Raw genomic sequence first — 20,535 nt, 5'->3', positions numbered from 1 at the left:
ATAAACCTTACTTTTTAGAGCAGTTTTACATTCACAAGAAAACTGACCAGAGGGTACAGAGGTTTCCATGTATCCTTGCCCCACACATGCACAGCCTCCCCCACTGCCAACTTTCCTGACCAGAGTGTTACATTTGTTCCAGGTGAACCAACACTGATGAATCATTATCACCCCAAGTCCCTAGCTTACCTTCAGGTTCACCGGTGGCATAAATTTTGGGGATTCTGACAAATATCTAATGACAGGTATCTACCACTGAAGTATCATAGATAATAGTTTCATTGTCCTAAAAATCCTCTGTGCTCCACTTCTTCATCCTTCTCTCCCCACCAAGCCCCGCAACCACTGATCTTTTTACTGTTTCCATAGTTTTGTCTTTTCCAGAAGGTCATATAGTTGGAATCATACAGTATGTAGCCTTTTCAGATTGGCTTCTTTCACTTAGGAATATTTATCTTTTTTTCTTAAAGGCATTATGAAACTTCCCCAAAGCCATGTATGTTGGTATGGCAAAGTGAGAAAGAGTATGAAGGCTCACACTCAAGTACTAATTTTGCCACTTTGGGCAAGTGACTTAATAGGCCTTGGTTTTCTCATCTGTAAAATCAGGATAACATTAATACCTATCCCACCAACTTCATGATGTTGTTGTGAAGGTCAGGTTTTTCTTCTTAAAAAATGAAGAAATACCTGGGTGGTGTAGTTGTTTGAGTGTCCAACTCTTGGTTTTGGCTCAGGTCTGATCTTGGGGTCATGAGATAGAGCCATGGGGCTCCATGCTCTGCATGGAGTCTGCTTGGGTTTCTCTCCCTCTCCCCCTCCACACTCCCCAACCCCCAGTGTGTGTGTGTGTGTGTGTGTGTGTGTGTGTGTGTGTGTGTGTGCATGCTCTCTGTCTCTCTTTTTTAAATAAATAGACAAATCTTATAGAAGGAAGGTAATAATGCCTATATTGTAGAGCTGTATGAATTAAATATGTAACATGTGTGAAGAGCTTAGTATCATGTCTGGAACATATTGCATATTTAATAATGGTACCTGCCATGCTATTTTTATTTTAATGCATGTTAAATACTTTTTATTTGATCCTTTAAAACTATTCTCTGCTTTTTACCATCTTGCCTTGTGGGGCACAATTGCTAAATTGAGTATATCTCCCTCTGGATTTCCTGATGAGGTCAACCATGGAAGGTCCCAGAGGAGGTTAGAAGTTGGGAGAGAGAGAGATAGGTTTTTATTCCCTGCACCTTTCCCGTCATACTGTAGTTTGATTGTGACTGCATTCCCCCATGAAGGACAGAAAATTTTGCGGGGCAACCATCTTAGAGATGGCTTCCCTTAATTGTGACCATCCCTCTATAAGTAATCTCTTAAATTATTCCTTGAGGTAATTTAGGAAGTTTCTGCTCTTTCCTGTCGGGAAGACACATAATATTTGCCCTTCATATTCATTGGCACAATTATTATTGTTTTTTTTAACACTATAAAGTAGCCAAGGCATCGTAAAATCAAGAACCATATGTACAAAATCTTGCAAGTTATTACTGACATCCCTCTATATCCAATGCTAGTCAGAATTTATGAAAATGTATTTTCAGATTCAATTTAAAAAGTGGAAAAAATTACAGAGATTTGGGAAAAAGTTACAAAAGTTGTAAAATATCTATAAGAAAGGCTGGTCAATTTTTCCTCATTAAAAATATACCAAAAATACAACAACAAAAAATCGCTGGATATTATTTAGCTTTACAGCACAAAGACAATTATTTAAAGTGCAGTTACTGTTTGTAGCTGATGTTTCACAGATGTGTCCCACAGTGTGATACCTCATTTCTGATACCTCCTTTCTGGAACCGTGGTGGGATATGGACCAACCCAATAGGGGAGACTTTTATAATAATAGTTCAAGGAGATTTTCAATTGCAGGAAGAATTTTCACTAATAATGAAAGAATTAATTGAAGTGCTTATAATCCTCTGCTATGGCTCTACCTTTGAAAATGAACTAGCCATCTTGCCTTAAAATTACTGCCTGCATTTTTTTCCCTATTTTATAAATACTAACTATATTTTATATATATATATATGTATGCATATACATATATATATTTATTACAAATCGTGTCATAATGAAAAACAGGTCAACCTTAGTGCTAAGTTTAAAACAAAAAACTAATAGAGAACGTGCGAACGTGGTGCTGACTTTACTGCGTGAATGGGACATGACACTCCACCCAGAATATTCTGCAATAAAGCTACTTACCTTGGGTTTTGGTCGAGCTCCAGTTGACATCTGGTTTGGCACACCATCAAGATTCTGGATGTTTCCAGTTTTATTTCTACAAATTCCTTTCCTCTGACGATTTTTTTTAAAGCTTAGTCTTCAAATTTATAGAATTCTGTAGAAAGAAATTTTAAGTGGGTTATTTTTCACATACAAAGAATTATTCTTAGGCAGTAATTTATCTAAATTAGTCAATAAAATACATGTTTTGAAAATTAGCATAAACTGTGAGAATATTGCCCCATATTAATAAATTTTCCAAAGACATTTATGATTAGGCTCAGTGAGATCAGGCTTGTTAAGCCTAAGAACTTTTTGTAAATGTAAATTTATAAATTAAAATTACTTTTAATCTACCAAGGTAAAATATAGTACTACGTTGGCATATCATAAAACTTTCTAAAATTCAAAACCAAAGGTGTTTTTAAAATGAAAATAATAAGATGTGGCTCATACAGAGCCTCATTATTCTTTAAGGTTTTAAGATCTCAGTTAATATATTTTGTTAAGTAGGGAACAGATTATAAATTTATATTTCTGAGGCTTAGCTATAGAATTAAAATTACTGAAAACATATTAGCATAAAGAGAATCCTGAACTTTATAGATATAAAGTCCTTTTCTAGAATGTTGGATAAATCCTCATTGAATTGGAGTAATTAAGTTTGTCTTGATTAATTCTTCCCACTGCTTGTAAACCTTCCACATCTCTCTATGTCCAAGTTCCTTATACAAGTTACCTAGCAGCCTCTAGTGCAAAGTTCTGTCCTGGTCTGTACTTGTTCCTTCTGGAACAAGTATTAAGTTCTGCAGAAATAGGGAAGGTTAAAAATGCGAATTTTTCATTTAACTAAAATTTTACTCATTGAGTAAAAATTACTCGTCATGGAGGAGGGGTGAACAAAAGATCTAGAATAAACAAACATCACTGAATTATATATGAATGTAGCACTGCCAAATACTAACTATATATCCTTGGACTTAATTTCCTCAAATACTAATTTGTTCACCTGTAAAGCAATACTTTCTGACATTTATTGAACACTTCATTGTGCCTGGCATATTTGACCAATGGTTATAAGTCCAAAGAAACCGGCCAAGTCTGAGTGGAATCATTAAATGTGCTGCATTTTCTTACTCTTGATGCTTGCAGCAACTCTCCTGTGGTGAAAAGGATTGACTATGATGATGATAATAACAGTGATATGGTGATGATAATGGTAGGTTGCATATGTTTGACAGGCACTGTTACATGTTTTATATTCTTGTCTTTTAAACACAATCACCTGGGGGCGCCTGGGTGGCTCAGTGGGTTAAAGCCTCTGCCTTCAGCTCAGGTCATGATCCCAGAGTCCTGGGATTGAGCCCCACATCAGGCTCTCTGCTCAGCAGGGAGCCTGCTTCCTCCTCTCTCTCTGCCTGCCTCTCTGCCTACTTGTGATCTCTGTCTGTCAAATAAATGCATAATCTTAAAAAAAAAATTAAAAACACAATCATCTGATATTTTTCTTTACACTAGAAACTTACCAACTCAAAAATGTGTCCTAGAAGGGTCTGAGGATATAGAAGAGTTTGTACACACTTCTGCCCTCGACAAAAGGCCATGAGGAAGCTAATGGGGCCATGTCTTACTTCAAGTATACACGGACTTTTAAAGGTATGACTTATTAAATTAAAAAAAAAAAAAGGCAGCAACAAGTAAGACTACAATGAACTGGCAGCCAGCGGAGCTGACAATGCAGTGAGTCAGCATTGGATTGACCCATGAGGGCTACACTCTTCTGATTCCTGCTAATGTCTATCTCTGCCACTAACGTAGATAATTCGACAGGTGCGTAGAGGAACAACTCCCTGTGGGCTCATCTGTAAAATGAGGATGGTGCTGGCACCTATTGCACCAGGCTGCAGTGTATTGCATGAAAGCCCTTTGAGTACTGCTGCTGTTGCTGTTGTTACAACTTAGCAGGTGGGGACAGTCTTCTCCTTTAGGATGTTAGGGACTGTATCTTACCCAGGAAAAAAAAACGACATTCACTGACAGAATGTTAAATACAAGATCCTGTGTATGATACTTTCACATATATTACCTCACTTTCTTCTCCCCAGCCATTCTGTGAGGTGAGTCTTGTTGTTCTTATTTTATAAAACAATTACTAAGGGCACCTGAGTGGCTCAGTCCTTAGGCATCTGCTTTTGGCTCAGGTCATGATCCCAGAGTTCTGGTATCGAGACCTGCACTGGGCTCCCTGCTTAGTGGAGAACCTGCTTCTCCCTCTCCCTCTGCCTGCCTCTCTCTCTCTCTCTGTCAAATAAATAACATCTTAAAAACAAACAAACAAACAAAAAACAATTACTAAAGAGAATGAGTTCTTGACCAGGCTCACATGGCAAATGACGGCATTTAGCTCTCTTGCTTCTCCTCAGTGATTTCTCTACTCCCCCAGATTTCTCTTTGTATCCTTGCAGCCCCTTCTCCACGTCCTCTTCAGTCTAAATACCATCATAGGCCCTTGCTCATCCGGCTAACAGACCTGGGCTCCACTTAGCCCTGTAGATGATGGATACCTGTAGAGGTTAGGAAATGAGCCTGAAACTGTAGGAAGGGATTGACCAAAAGAACTCAACAGCTTTCTAGAACTCCCATGGCAAAGGTAGGGCCACTTTTAGCACTTTCTGAATGCATGCTAAGGTACTTGATATTTTTGAAGCTGTTATCAGTAATATCTTTTTGTTAAATTACGTTTTCTATGTTCTGTAATTGGTACATAAAAATTCAGTTGATTTTTCTTAATTGATGTTGTATCCATAAATACATGTAAGGTTTTTAATTAATGTTATGTACTTGGGGGTGTTGTCTTTGTACTATTGTATCTGGGACTAATAATACTTTTGTTTCCTTTCTATTCCTTATACTTTTCTTCCTTTCATTTTCCTAATTACTAGGCTAGGACCTCTAAACAGTGTTGATTAGAGGTGGTAAAAGATATCATGATCTTACTTCTGATTTTAAGGAGAATGCTTCTGAAACTTCTTCATTTAAAGTGTGACTCTAACTGTATTGGTTTTGTTTTTGTGTTAGTCGGGCAGTTCCTTTCTTTTGATCAAAAATTTTTATATGAAAAGATGTTGAATTTTACTGAATGCATTTCCTTCATCTACTAAGATAATCAAGTTTTTCTTCTTTAATCTCCTAAATTATAAATCATATTAATCTTGTATTAAGCCAACCATGCATTCCTGTATTATATCATCCAAGTGACTTTCAAGTCTTTAAAGATTATTTATCATAATGGATCTTGGAATTCATCAGATTCCCTTTAGATAACTGGACATATCAATCAACTATACTAAGATATTTATAATTTTTTTAAGATTTTATGTATTTATTTGACAAACAAAAGCACAAGCAGAGGGAGTGGCAGACAGAGGGAGAAGGAGAAACAGGCTCTCTATGGAGCAGGGAGCCTGATGTGGGGCTTGATCCTAGGACCCTGGGATCATGACCCAAGCCAAAGGCAGATGCTTAACTGACTGAGCCACCCAGGGGCACTAATATTTACAATTATTAAACCATCCTTACATGCATGATATCAACTGTGCTTGGTTGTGAGAAGCAATTCCTTTTAATCTTACTCAGTTTGGTTAGCTGTTGTTTTCTTTAGCATTTTTACTTTCAAATTCATTTTTGTCCTGTGTCAAGTTTTTGTATCAAGATGTTAGTTTCATAAAATAAACATGGAAGCTACACATCTTTATAAATGAGGTTTATATTGCATGAGAATTATCCATTCTTTGAAAATTTCAAAGGACTTACAGGCCCTTAGAGGTAGGTACTTTTTTTGAGAACTTGTTTCATTTATCTCATTGGTTTTGGTCTATTCTGGTATGTAACTCCTGAATGAATTTTGGCAATATATATTTTTATATAGTGTTACCTGTTACAAAGTCTTTCAAATTTATTAGTAGACCTATGTATACTCTTATACTTTAAAATAATATTGTATCTGATACTATAGCCTTCTTGTTCCTAATTTTATTTCTGTCACCTAGTGGAAAGAGCCTAGGATTTAGGTTAGACAGATTCAACAATAAGGCAGAAAAGTCAATTCATTTGTTAGATCTCAGCTTAATCACCACCACCTCTGGGAAGCCTTGAATCACTCCTGAGAGAGGTTTCTGTGGATTTCTGTACCTCCTCTGTCAAAACATTTGTTTCACAGTATTATCATTGTTTGTTTAATGGGCAGCTTCAAAGTTCAACTGTAAGCTCTGTGAGAGTAAGGACAAGGTAGGTCTAGTTTACCACAAAGCACCTAGCACAGTGTCTGAAACACAATGAACACTCAGTAAATCTTCATTTGAATGAACAAGTAATTGTTTCCATGTTTTACTCTGCCTGTCTCTTACATAAGACCACAAGTTTTAGTTGGCTTTTATAGCTACCATACCAAAAGAGCAGAAGAGTGATTAAAAATGCCAGCTCTGGAGCTAGAGTGCAGGGTTCAAAGCTAGGCTCTACCATTCACTAGCTATGTGCTTATGAAAAAAATTACTTCACTTCTCTGGACTTCAGTTGCCTCTCTGTAAAATTAGAAATAATAATGCTGGGCAGTAGGGACTTTGTATATGTAAAACACTTAAAACACTGTCTGGTACACAGTAAGTGATGAATTAATGATAGCTAGTATTATGTTAGTACATGACAAGTAAATGAATGGATAAAAGAATAATGAACCTGTGAAAACAGAGAAAATAGTGATAATATTTGCTCTGCTCTGGGTGTTCTGAAGATCAAGTGACAGGAATTTTAAATAATGAAAACCATTTGAAATATTTTATTAGAACCATCACAAATGGGAACCCCAAGTGGCCCCAAGGAAAGAGAACTGTTTTCTTCTTTGGGAAAAAAAAATTACAAGGCCAGAGAAATATTTAACAAGGTTTTGTTCCAATTTGGAGCAAAGAAGTTGGAATATTTTTCTCAAATTAGAATTTTTCTTTTATATCTCAGTCTCTACAACACAACTAAGTTATTTCAACAGTTTAATTTAATGTTTTTATAACTATGAAATACCTGAATAAAAACTTTTCTTCAGATATGATAGCTCTTTTGGAAGTAATTTCTGATTTTCCAAATACGTTTTTCCCTAGATCTTTCTATCTATTACCTACTTTTCAGAGTTTATACATTATTCAAATAACGCCTTTTCATTTATTTTTCTCCTGGACAAAGAAATTTTAAAATGCTATCCTTATAGTCATTCTCAAAGGTTGCCATGTATAAATATTAGCTCTAGAGTATTAGACTTCACTGATGTAATAATGATTGAACATTTTTTTCTATATACAACTGTGTCATGATATAGAATTGCAAGAAACCAATAAGGAAATGCCCTTCTTACTGTGGGCCAAAATCTCATATAAAGAGAGCTAAGAAAAAATTCCTAAAATATTTACAGTTATGCAAATACACCAAAAATTAAAGTGGTGTGCTATTGTTGACTGTCCAAGCCTAGACAGATAAAGAGAAAATTATGTGACTCATTTTACTCTTTTCAGAAGAAAAGAAAGAAAAAATGGGAATACAGACAGATAAATAACCCTTTTCTTCAAAAAATTCTAGGACATTTCTAAAATATAATACACAATATCCTAATATTTATATATTACTTAAAAGAGCAGCATGCACTTCTTTAATGACATTCTTTAATTTCCTCATTTGCAAGAGGAAACTTACTAATTAACTGATTTGGAAGTTGAAGACCATTACATTTAATTTTTAGAGGAAAGCACATTTATAAAGAAACATCCATATTTTAAAACACTTAAAATACTGACTTAATATCCAGTTGCAAGAGTAGGCATAAATAATGTAACATCAGTTTTTGATCCCAAATATAAATGAAGTGGGCCAAAGGTTAAAACTATGCATAGACTCAAAGTCACCTTTGCCATTTATTTTTCAAGTAGTAGATGTGTTCTGTATATCAAAAGAGAAGCTTGCGTAATTTACCCTCAGGGAACATTAAAAACACAAAGAAGATATTAAAAATTTTCCTGAGCTGAGCTAAAATAGTTTTTTTTGGATTCATTTTTAAAATGTTTCTAATCTATTCTTCCTATAACTGGGACTAATTTACCTATCCTGCTAAATTAGACTGAAAAAGACATACTTGATTCCAGATCCATCTGAGAGAGGCCTTCCAGGTTTTTTTGTATTCCTACTATTAGACACAAGATTCACAGGAATGATAACTACTATTTATTTAGTGCTTGTACTGAGTGTAGCAAAAGCAGGTTGCTGCCTAAATTCAGGTTCTGCCTCTTCTGCTTACTGCGGTGTGACCTGAGCAAGTTCCTTAAGTTCTCAATGTCTCTGCCATCTCATGAAATTAAAATGGTGTTATTAATAGGACCTATTAATATGATTTTATTTATTACTTAGCTTTTTATTTTTTGGCCCATATTTTATCAAGATGTTGTTAGGACTTCAGGAAACCAGAGTTCTAACTGTATTATAGCCTCTGTGAGAGCTATGACTGCACCCTTGCTGATGGATCAAGTACTACAAAAAAGTCAGTGGAGAACCAACACCTACAGTCTACGGAAAAGGGCCCTGCTGACTGAAGAACCCAAATGTCTCTTTCAAATCCTTCACTGGAATCCATCAAAGATGGTTACAGAAGTGATAGAACAAAGCTTAAGATGTGAGAACATAGAAGACGCATGACAACATACAGTTCAACTTAACATAGTGACACATAGGACGAGCTTTAGCAGCCTTGCGGCTTTGTCATTTATAGATAGCTGATTGCAGTATCTACATTTTCCCCCTGCACCCACTGGCTTCCTTAGGCAAAGTATCTTTGGAGCTACTCAATTCCTGTTTCCATTCATTCATTCATTCATTCATTCACTCCTAGCACTCCAAGCACTGTGCAAGCACTGGGAAAACAAAAGTAAATATATTTCCTTGAAGAGCTCCAGTCTAGGGAGAAAAAGACATGTAGACTGATAATATTACAAGGATTTAAACCAAAGTATGTATACAATGACATGGGAAAACAGACAAAACAGCAAATAATTCTGCCTGGGGAAAAGGAAGAGTTCATAGAGAAAATAACCTTTAAACTGTGTTTTGAAGGAAGAATAGTACTATTGCAGGGGCAGAGAATCACAAAGACATGAAAGCATAAGAAGAATACCAAATGTTCAAAGAATAGTGAGGATTTTTGTCTGACTCCATCTGACTGGGCCTGGCAGATAATAGCAACACAGGATGTGTGTGAGTGAAATGGGGGTCCCCAAATAAGAAACCACATATTAAGGAGTCTGACTTTTTCCTCTAGGTAATGGGGATGCTGTGGATTTCTTATTGTTGTATTTTACAACTGAGAAAGTTAAACAATACAGGGAGATTATATAAATATCAAGGAATTTAAACATGCCTCAGTATCTCAACATTTCTCACGTGGGTTCAACTCTCCCTTGCAACTGCTCCCTCCCTTTTTTGCAGATGCTTTTTCAAAACAATGTTTTTATTGTCAATTAGAAATGCAGAAAAGCACACAAACAAATGCATAGCTTAATGAATTACTCAACTGTGAAGAACCTTCTAATCACCATCTGGTTAATGGGTAAAACTTTGCTAGAACTCTGTCCTACTCCCCCAACAAAATCCCCCAATATACTCCATACCAATTTCAATCTACTTCTTCCTCCCAAAAGGAACTGTGATGGACTTATATAGAAATTATTTCCTTGTATTTTTCATAGTTTTATCAGTCAAATGTATCTAGATGCTAAAGTTTAGTCCAGACTCTATACAAATTTTTTTATATCTTTTAACTCTCTTAATCTATAACTTATTTCTGTTACTGTTTACCTGTTGAAAAACCCAAGTTTGTTCTACACTTCATAGTTTTCCACAGTCTAAATTTGCAAATTGCATATTCAGTACTGCATTTCAACTTGTTCCTGTCTTCTGTTTTTCTGAAAATCAGTATGTGAATCCGATTTGGGTTCCATGACTCTTGGTAGTGCTGAGAGCTTCCATCAAGAAGTATATATCTGATTTTCTTTTTTATATTAGCAGCCATTGATGCTAACTACCTACATTTGTGAATTTATTGAGGGTTGCAATATGATTACATTTTAATTCTTATTTCATTTATGAGTTGGAATATATTCACATAGAGATGTTTCCTTCATTTATTATTTGGTTACTCAGTGTCACAGTTCATACAGGAAAGCAGGATAAATGTTTAAGTCTTTACTTCATTATTAGCTTTCAAGATAATAAACTGGTTTCCTATTATCCTCTGAAAGTGATCATTTTTTTAAAAAATGCCATTATGAGCACATGTATTTAAACATATTTGATGAGTTTCAAACCACTGTAATTATTCCCATAATTGAAATTTACATTGTTCAACCGTTGGCCAATAGGAACATTTTCAAGCAGTATTTGATAGCTTCCTAGCCATGAAATGTCAAGCTATTTTAGGTTTATCTTATACATTTCATCCCCTAAATCTAGAATTAGAAATTTTTCAAGAAGCTCTGATTTCTTTTAATGAGATATTGTATTCCAAGAATACAATCTACACAATAAGGACACAATACTCATTACTACTGGGTTGGTGATTAGTTTCCAGTTGTTTTCCACAAGGAAAGAGAGAATTACTTCATGAGTTCATATTGATACTTACAATTCAAATTTAGGATTACAGTACTTTTATTTAATCTCTAAGTTATTACATTTGTTTCCCATTCCTTTTACACTGAGAACATTGATTCCCAAGGACACAGGCTATGATAGAATAGAAAATCCCATAATCACTCATTTGTTTTAAACTCATATTACATGTAGAATAGTCTCAAATTAACAATATTAATACTACCAACACATGAGTACTAAAAACACTTAATTTTTTTTTTTTTGCATATGCTCTCCCCAATTTTTTATCCCTTCCTACATTTTTAGCCATTATGTACTATACTCTCATTCTCTTAGGTTTCATTTTGTCTTACTCCTACTAAGAACTCCATATTCAATGCCCACCATTCCTTCTGTTGAGAACTCTCAGGTCATTATGTTACCTGAAGCTCAATCTCTAGTAGATTCTTCAGAAAGAGCTGAAGACTCCTGGTGCTCTTTTCCCTTGAAAGTCAATTTCACTGGATACAAAATGCTTGGCTCATGTCTTCTTTCCTTCAGAATCTAAAGGAAAGAAATTAGAGAATTTTATTTTATTTGAACGGAGTTGCTCTTGAAAAGTATGATTATTTAATTAAAATCTCCTATAAATTGCATGTTTTCCCCCCCGGTCAAAGAATGTTTTTTTCTCTTAAACCCACTAATTGTACTAGAACATCCTTGGGTGTGCCATTCTGGGTTGATATTCTTAAGTGTATGGTGAGCTCTTTCAACATTTAACTTCAAATCATTTTTATCTCAGAAAAGTTTTCTGAATTATAATTTTTTGAATTTCTTGTGATCACTTCATTTAGTTTTCTTCTTCTTTTGTGGCTTTTAAAAAATATATTTTAAGAAATTCTATTTTGAAGTCATAAAGACATTCCAAAATTTTCAAGCTTTGACTTTCACTCTTAAGCTCTTCATACCTCTGGAACTGAGTTTTGTGTAAAGTGTGATGTGTGTATGCAATTCTTTTCATGAAAACATAGGAGAGAAATTTATGTTACTTGGATCAAAAAGTTGTACTTCAGAGCAATTGTTTCCTTGTATCTCATGGAATTATGAATTAGTCTGATTCATATCTGGTGTCTGATTCAGGTAAAAGGAATGTAAGTGTAGCAATGCCCATGTTCACTTAAGGCAGCAGAGCAGAGAGATAGGGCTATGTTAGGAACTCACTGTACTCCTATGTACGGCTTAGCCAAGGAAGGACAACTGCTTTGTGTGGACCAGATGCACACCTTTCAGATGAAGAAACCAGCCAAAAAGTCTCTTAGAAAGGACTACATTGCCAAGAGATATACTTAAGGGAAAGAGCCACTTTTTTTGAGACTCCCGAAGAATGAACCTGGGTGACGTGAACTCACCAGATGCCACAGCTAAATGTTGCTTGAAGTCTTAAGTGGTCAGTTGGGGAAAAAGGCCCAACTTGGAGTGCTATAGTTGAATATTCCAGGCAGAGGAATTTAAAGAGCCTGCTTTAAATACCAGTCAAGCCCCAAGAATGCCAATTCCAGATTACTACACTACTGGCCACGTAAACTTGGATCTTTTCCCCCAATCCTTTCAACACTGTCCAGCTCTGGAGGAAAGCCCCACACACATGTTAGGCCCTTAACAAACAATGGCTCTCGTGATCAGTGCCCTTCTTTGCTATCATAGTCTGAGATATCGTCTCTTACTTGATCATAAGGTATTTCCCACTGGATGAGTGTCTCCAATTATTCTCAAAGTTACTAGAAAGTAAGGACATATTTTATATTTACTTCATATTCATCAGAATATTAGAAAGAACTTTGTACTTACAATTTTTGAATAATTTGTTACTGATCAATGAGTACAGGTAAGTGGAGTTAATACATCACAACAGGAATGCCTTGGGGCAGGCAAGAAAAGCCAATTAGCAGCCCTGAAATAGTACATTCTATTAACCTAGTCAGCACTTTACTGAATTTTCTAGTCTCAGACTTCTCATTATTAACACAATGTCACTTTGTTTTACATCTTGGAATCTCCTACCATAAAAGATCAGGCCTTTAAAAATTACGTTATCTGGGGGTATCAGCATCTCTTCTTTGGAATGGTACGCAATCTCAGCGAGAGTCAACTGACTTCACTGGTTGATGGTATATCATCACAACAAATGATGATGTATAAAATTGTCTTTAAGCTATGTGAGAGTGTTCTGAAACAAACAAGGAAAATAGCTGAAAAAGAGGAGAAGGGCATGTTTTCCTTTGGATTTAAACGTAATTCCTGAGGTATTCGAATTCAACATTTTTAAAAAGGTCTTTTGCTTTTTAATCACTTAATTTAATCATGTAATCCTTGGTTTAAAGATGTTTGAAACCATATGCCTGACTTTCTTCATGCATTTTTCATGCCTCTATTCTAGGATCATGTGTACTGTTATGTAGGCAGAAAAGAACATTTTCTTTTCTAATATATTTCTTTTATTCATACAATCCACTGTTGAAATACTGTTGAAAAAGATTTCAATGTCTTCAGATATATTTACCTTCTTCTTAATCTAATCACTAAGTGCTTCTGTAAACACCATGAGGGTAGGGATTGTGTCTGTTTTAACATTATTTTATAAAAACTGAATTTTCTTTCATTAATCTATAAATTGTGTTAATCCACCCTCCAAACAAAACACCCCAAAGATAGACAGTAGGGAAAATTAAAATGCACTGTTTTCTTTTCTAAGAAAAGAAATTGTTGGGGCACCTGGGTGGCTCAGTGGGTTAAAGCCTCTGCTTTCAGCTCAGGTCATGATCCCAGGGTCCTGGGATGGAGCCCCACATTGGGCTCTCTGCTCAGCAGGGAGCCTGCTTCCACCTCTCTCTCTCTCTGCCTGCCTCTCTGCCTACTTGTGATCTCTGCCTGTCAAATAAATAAATAAAATCTTTAAAAAAAAAAAAGAATTTGTTTTTCTTTTCTAATCAAGTAACTTTTCTAAATTCCAGACAAAATACAAGAAACAAAAATGGGTTTTCATTATCATGTAAATTGAATGAGTGACCAAAAATAAAAACCAAAGTAAAAAAGGCACTAACTGGAAATTTTAGCACCAAGTCATCATGTGAATATTCGTATCGATGATTTAAAAGCAGTGTGGCATAGATAATTAAATATTTAATCATGATAATGATTACTTATAATTTAAAAGCAGTTCAGGAGAGTCATGTGGAATTACTTTTGAACTATAACAATTCCAAATTAATATGTTTAACTAAAATACACTTGTATTTTATGTTTTACCACAGAAAACAAAAGGCAATCAATTAAGGATATAATTGATTTTTAGTAATTTAAAAACAAAATTTCAAGAAGCAGATAATCGAAAGAAAATGTCAGTTTTTTGTTTAAATTTTAAAAATAATTCAATTGTATGAATTAAAGGGATAGGACAATGGGCTGCTCCAAAGGGAGGTAGGGCAGAGAGATACTTCTTAGACTGCAGTGGTTGTTATATACTAAGGTCAACTTTATTTTGAACATAGAAAACTTATATTCTTTCTTTTATTACAAAAGCCGAAGTAAGTATGTTCCAGTTCTCAATATGACTATTTGTGTTTTGGTGATAAAGGAAATGTTGCACCCTTATTTATGGCTTCTTCTTCTATCTCTACAATAACCCCATTCAGAGTAGTAAAAGGCACATTTGTTGTACTGTTCCATCTAAGCCCATTATAAAAGGCAAGATGACTGCCAGAAAATCTATACTTAAACTACTGGATTGTAATAGGACTGAGCAATCCCTTATAGAACACATAGAGGTCAGATTTAACACTCCAGCTTGACCTCATGATGATCTGGTTTCAGAGCGTTTGGTGATTTTTAAGACATTAATAGAGCAGGGTTATGGGAAAGCCACTCTAGCCTTGACATTTAATTTTTTGTATGTGCATATCAATGAATTCAATATATGACTGTTCCAAAAGAATCTCAAATAATTCAAGTTTGCCCAATTATAGAATAGATATAATTAAATGTGAAACCCTTGTAATACATTTAGAGAACTGGGAACTCAAATGTAGGGGAAAAAAAATGGTGAGGCAAGACTGAAATGGTAAATAAGATTACTAATTTGTGTTGCCATTACTTCTTTGTACATGATTTTTAGAGCAAGAAAATTAGGAAATTTAATTAGTGAAACATAAGTTGGATAATTTTATAGTTATTATTGTAAGAAATTTTCTTATTTTATCTGTTCCAAGCTATATGTGTTTATTCTATGGATTAGGAAAATAAAACAGCACCAAATAATAAAGGAAATCGACCTCAGAAAATAGACATTTCATTTTGAATGGTGTTTTCTTATCACAGGAGAATCTCTTACTGGATCTGAGTATCTTATAAAATTACTCAGTTCATATATACTGCTTAACTGTTACGCTCCCTTGATAAAATAGAAATTAAGTAGGTAGACCTTAGAAATGGATATGAGAGTTGACATGATAAAACCTGAGGACAAGTGTTTGTATTCAAGGGTCTTACAACTGTGTCAGAGCTAGAACAATCTGAAGGGAAGGGATAAAATGGAAAAGCCAGCAGATAGTTCTTTTAATGGACATTCAACTATAAAATAAATTGGTTTTCTCCTTTAAAGAAAGAAGAAGAAAGCCCTCTGCCAGCACATTGAACAGAACTTCCCATGATGTTTGATAACAGCCTATCCTCCAGTCTTTGGATGAGTCAGGCTAATTATTAATACACTAAAGCTGAGCTCATGTTCCATTGTGTTATATAGTTTTATAAGCAAAACTGCCTCACAATAGTGTTCCATTGGTTTGTTAGTAATAAAATTCCCTTGGAAATTATTCATATTAGAGCTGTTTTATATTAAATTTTATTCTGAGTTAAACTCTATCAAATTTTATTTTAGGTAACAAAAACTATTTCAGGATTCATTAAATAGCAGCGAGAGAACAAAATCACAAAGTATTATACTTCAACACTATGGGAGATGAAACCGTTTTGGAACAGTTCTGACTGTGGCTTTCAACAAAATGGACAAACTATGTTTACAGAACTCTGAGGCAAGTTGTTTCATAGTTTTTGCATCATAGTGCTGTGTTCAGTATTCAACAGAGGATCAATCAATGTTTACTGAATAAAGCAAACTATGTGATGAGCAGAAATCTCAAAATATTGTGGGTTCTGAAACAGTGCTGCCATATGGCCAAATACCTGAAATATATATAAATAGTTTTAAACATAATAATAGAACCTATCATGTATCAGACACTTTAAAAATAGTATCTTTTTAAACCCAACAATCACCCTGGAAAGCAGACATCTTGTTTTTCAAATTAGGGAACTGAGGCTTACAAAATTTAAATAATTTAATCCTCCACCAAGAAGTGGAGAATGGATTAAGTCCTGCCCATTCTGACCTTTCTATAGCACACCCATGAGCTAGTGGGCAATGTTTTATATAATTATTGCTTGAAATTACAGTAAGAAATCAAATCAATTTTCTGTTTGGGGAGTGTATATCTCTTTACTGGTAACTATAAAAATAAAGGGATGCATTTCTTCCTGTCTAGACTGAAACATATTTTTGTATTGTAAGAATACCAAAGGTGACAGACTGAATTCATAGCTACAGCAAGTTGTGCTTGGTTTGTGTGAAAAAAAAACTGCCTTGGGACCCTTGGTAGAAGGAACAGAGAGCAGAAGACATGGATAGGCAAACTCTGAAGAGAAGTAAGGGTATTTCCTAGGAATCCATCTGTGGCAAGTGAGGGTGTCACTTCCAGGAGGCCCTAGAGACACTTCCAGAAGCAAGACAGAAAGCCATTGATGTGTTTCCTGCATTGTTTCTGGTATTTGGGGATAAGAAATGGTAACACTGATACAGGAAAAATCATTGAGACTTTTAAATTTTATTTATTTGAGAGAAAGAGAAACAGAGAGAGCACAAGTAGGGAGGAGAGGAAGAGCCAGGCAGGGGCTCTATCCCAGGACTCTGTGATCATGACCTGAGCTGAAGGCAGCCACTTAACCAACTGAGACACCCAGGCACCCTTCATCTTTGAGACTTCTTAAGTTAAGAGGGTCTTCCACTTCTGCCAATGATGTACTTCTTTTGTTTTCTTTCTTTCCTTTTTTCTTTCTTTCTTTTTTTTTTAATCAGGCCCTCTTAATGAGGAACTAAAAATGCTGGTTAAAAATACAAGAATGATCTTTTGATGCCATCTTGAGAGGACAAGATCCTGGAGAGAAAGTATGGAGAAGTCTGCCCACATTCAGCTGTTTTTCCCTTTGACTTATTTGCCAATTTGGAAGGTATTCCTGAGGCTGGAAGTCACTCAGAACATGGCAGCTAAGAAGTAGAGAAGCCAAGAATAGCTTTTGGGAGTCCCACAGTTCTGAGAAAATAAAAACTGCAGTTCAAGGACAACCAATGAGGAATGGCCTTTGAAAATAGTGGCTCAGTCAGTTAAGCATCTGCCTTTGGTCATGATCTCATGGTCCTGGGATGGAGCACTGCATCAGCTCCCTGCTCAGCAGGGAGTCTGCTTCTCCCTCTGTTTCTCCCCCCTGGGATGTGCTCACTCTCTTTCACTTATTTTCTTTCTCTCAAATAAATAAAGAGAATCTTAAAAAAAAAAATACTTAAAAAAAAAAAAAAGAAAGAAAATACCTCAGGCTTTCAGCTGAGACACAGAAAAGGGCCATCATAGGAATAAGGAGGGACCTAAAATAGACCAGACCTAACAGACTGAAAACTAAACAGATTAAGGGTGCTCTATCCCTGACCTACCTTCCTGACAGAAGAAAAAGTAAAATCTTTCATGGAAGTAAAAAACATTCCTCAGAGTCTAATTTTTTCATAAACAAAGATAGCATTCCATTAAGAACTTCTGGGCACATCAGGAAACAGGAAAAAGAAAAAGACAATAGAAACAAGATACATAGATGATTTACATATTGGAGTTACTAGGCATAGATTTTAGGATTTCACAAGAGATGTAGAATCTAAAAGAATCAAATGGAAATTTGATTTGGAAATTTCTATCACAAATGGAAATCAAAACCAGAAGCTTAAATTTAAATAATACATTCATAAAATTAAATTAAATTAAAAAAATAAATAATACATTTATAGTAAAATAAAAAAACATTAAACACTTAGGAAAAAACTTAACAATAGATGTGCAAGACTTGTACACTGAAAATTACATAGAGAGATTAAAGACCAAGACAAATGGAGAGATATGCCATGATTATAGATTTGAAAACTCTTGTTAAGATGTCAGTTCTCCCCAGACTGATCAGAAGATTCCCAGAATCCCAATCAAAATCCTAGCAGTCTCTTTCAGAAATTGAAATAACAATTCTAAAATTTATACTACAATGCAAAAGGAATCAGAATGACCAAAACAATTTTGAGAAAAAAGGAAGTGGATAAGTTGGCATAAGGATAGACATATATTTATCAATAAACTGAATACATATTCAGATAATCAAAGATACCAGAGTAATTCACTGGGGGAAAAGGATAATTCTTTCATCAAATCCTGCTGGAATAACTGGATTCTCATTTTGAAAATTATGAACATCAATTCCTATTGTTATACCATACAGATGAGTTAACCTTTGATGATGATAAGCTTAAATGTAATTGTGAATATTAAAAGCATAATAGGATTTTATCATAGCTTTATGCTAATGAACTTTAATATTTGGATAATATGTACAAATTCCCAGAAAAATACAATTTACAAAAAATGCTCTTCAAAATATGCTCTTAAAAAAATGAAAAGACAGGCCACAAACTTGTAGAAAAACATTCACAACACGCACTTTGACAAAACATGTGTACAAAGGGAAGGGGAAATGGAGAAGTATTAGTCAGAGGGTACAAAGTTGGTTATACAATAAGATTACAGCACAGTGCTGACAGTACAATAATGTATTATATACTCAAAAATTTGTTAAGAGGGTAGATCTTATGTAAAGAGTGCTTTTATCACAAGACAATAAGTAAAAAGAAAATAATGTACATAATCCATAAATAACTCCTACAACTCAATTACAAGAAAAACTCCATTTTAAAAATGGGCAAAAGTTTCAAACACACTTCACAAAAATAAAACTAACACCATACATCCACTCAACTGGCTAAAACAAAAGACAAACAGAATCAAGTGTTTGCATTTGATGGAAGGATCCATCATCCTTTTAAACTACATGGAAGATGTTCAAAAAGTATAGGTGCAGGTAGAGTAAATGGTGGAAAAAAGAATTCTTGGCTTATGCTCACAATTTTATTTTTTAATAAAGTATGAAGCAAAGTCATTCGTTGAAGAGGCAGCTGGTAATTTGAGAAAGTAAGAATAATAATGAAATATTTGGTTTCCAGAAGACAGCAAAGTAACTAAAGAAAAGGAATTGGATGACTGGACAATGTGGAGAGCCCATCTAAGTGTGAGATCGTTGTTAGTTCATCCAGTTGTTGCGCTCTGGGTGCAAGCACAGAAAATATAAATGCATGAGTTCATCCATGAGCCAGGTTTTGCCAGGCAAGCAGTAGTAAGGAAGAAAAATTGAGGTATTTGCTGACAAATGACTTAAATACTGCTATTTGTGAAAATAAATAAAATTGATGCATTTTTTAAACTATGAAGAAGCACGTTAGTGTAAATTACTGATATAATGGTGGCAAAATGAAACACTCTTTCAACTACATGCAATATATCCAAAGCTGATATGTCTAATAAAGAATTTATTCCTTATTCTACACATTCAGGTTGAGATCTAAAACGGTTTCTCCCTTACTATCTTCCAAATATGCCTCTTTCTACATTTTCACAACTTTGACTCTGACTTTCTCTTCACATGTTTTCTAATATCTACCACTGTGGTTTTTTTTTTTTCCTTTTTAAATTTTTCCTGGATGTCTTGCCTCCTGTTTGTCCTATTTCTACACTTGATCTTAGCCAAAAGGCCGAGAAGCGATCTGTTTGTCCTATTTCTAGTCAGCCTAATGATACTGCAATGTTGCCCACATTTTTTTCCTTGGATTTTCATATAAACATGTCATGGCACTCCTCAAGCCACAACAGCTTCTTTTACACCTGCTACCAAGACCACCCAAAAGATTCTGATAAACAGTAAAACGTCCTCATTTAGCAATTAGAGGCAATCTAACTTTATTGCATTCTCCAGTCCACCTGTTTCTCTCAGTATATCCACTTAAGTTTCTATTCCTTTCCCTCTGGCTTTCCCAAGTACTCAGTTCTTATGTAGGCCACAGAAAAGAAAGGGCTCTGAAATACGAAACAAAAGTGTTTACCAAAACTGAATGAATTTCTTGGGAGAACCAGTCACCTTGCAAGCTGACACTTTTAGAATTACAGCCTAAAATTAATGGATAATGAGGATGGATACAGATTTATTTCTCCAACCTCTTAGTTGTTTCCATGCAGCATCTAAAAACAAAACCAAACCAGTGCACTTTTCATTAGTTACTACTGTCTGTCCATATATAAAAGTGGTTTGCCTCTCTACTTTGCAAAAAATGGAAAAACGGCAGAA

At 34.9% G+C, this 20,535-nt stretch overlaps 1 protein-coding gene across 2 annotated transcripts in view; it reads right to left on the bottom strand.

The window, feature by feature from the left end:
* Nucleotides 1-20,535, bottom strand: part of STARD13 (StAR related lipid transfer domain containing 13) — a 516,117-nt gene that overhangs the window by 372,221 nt on the left and 123,361 nt on the right. For both annotated transcript variants that reach the window (XM_080798625.1, XM_080798627.1), the window contains exons 2-3: nucleotides 11,385-11,505; nucleotides 2,263-2,398 (exon numbers count right to left, since the gene is read on the bottom strand). In XM_080798625.1, the coding sequence (XP_080654751.1) occupies nucleotides 2,263-2,292 (30 nt within the window). In that variant the 5' untranslated portion in view covers nucleotides 2,293-2,398; nucleotides 11,385-11,505. The remainder of the gene's footprint in view (nucleotides 1-2,262; nucleotides 2,399-11,384; nucleotides 11,506-20,535) is intronic.

Source organism: Martes martes (assembly GCF_963455335.1).
Source record: "Martes martes genome assembly, chromosome: 3".
Lineage (NCBI taxonomy): Eukaryota > Metazoa > Chordata > Mammalia > Carnivora > Mustelidae > Martes > Martes martes.
Note: the sequence above shows the minus strand (reverse complement) of the source record. Positions and strands in the feature narration are given on the sequence as shown.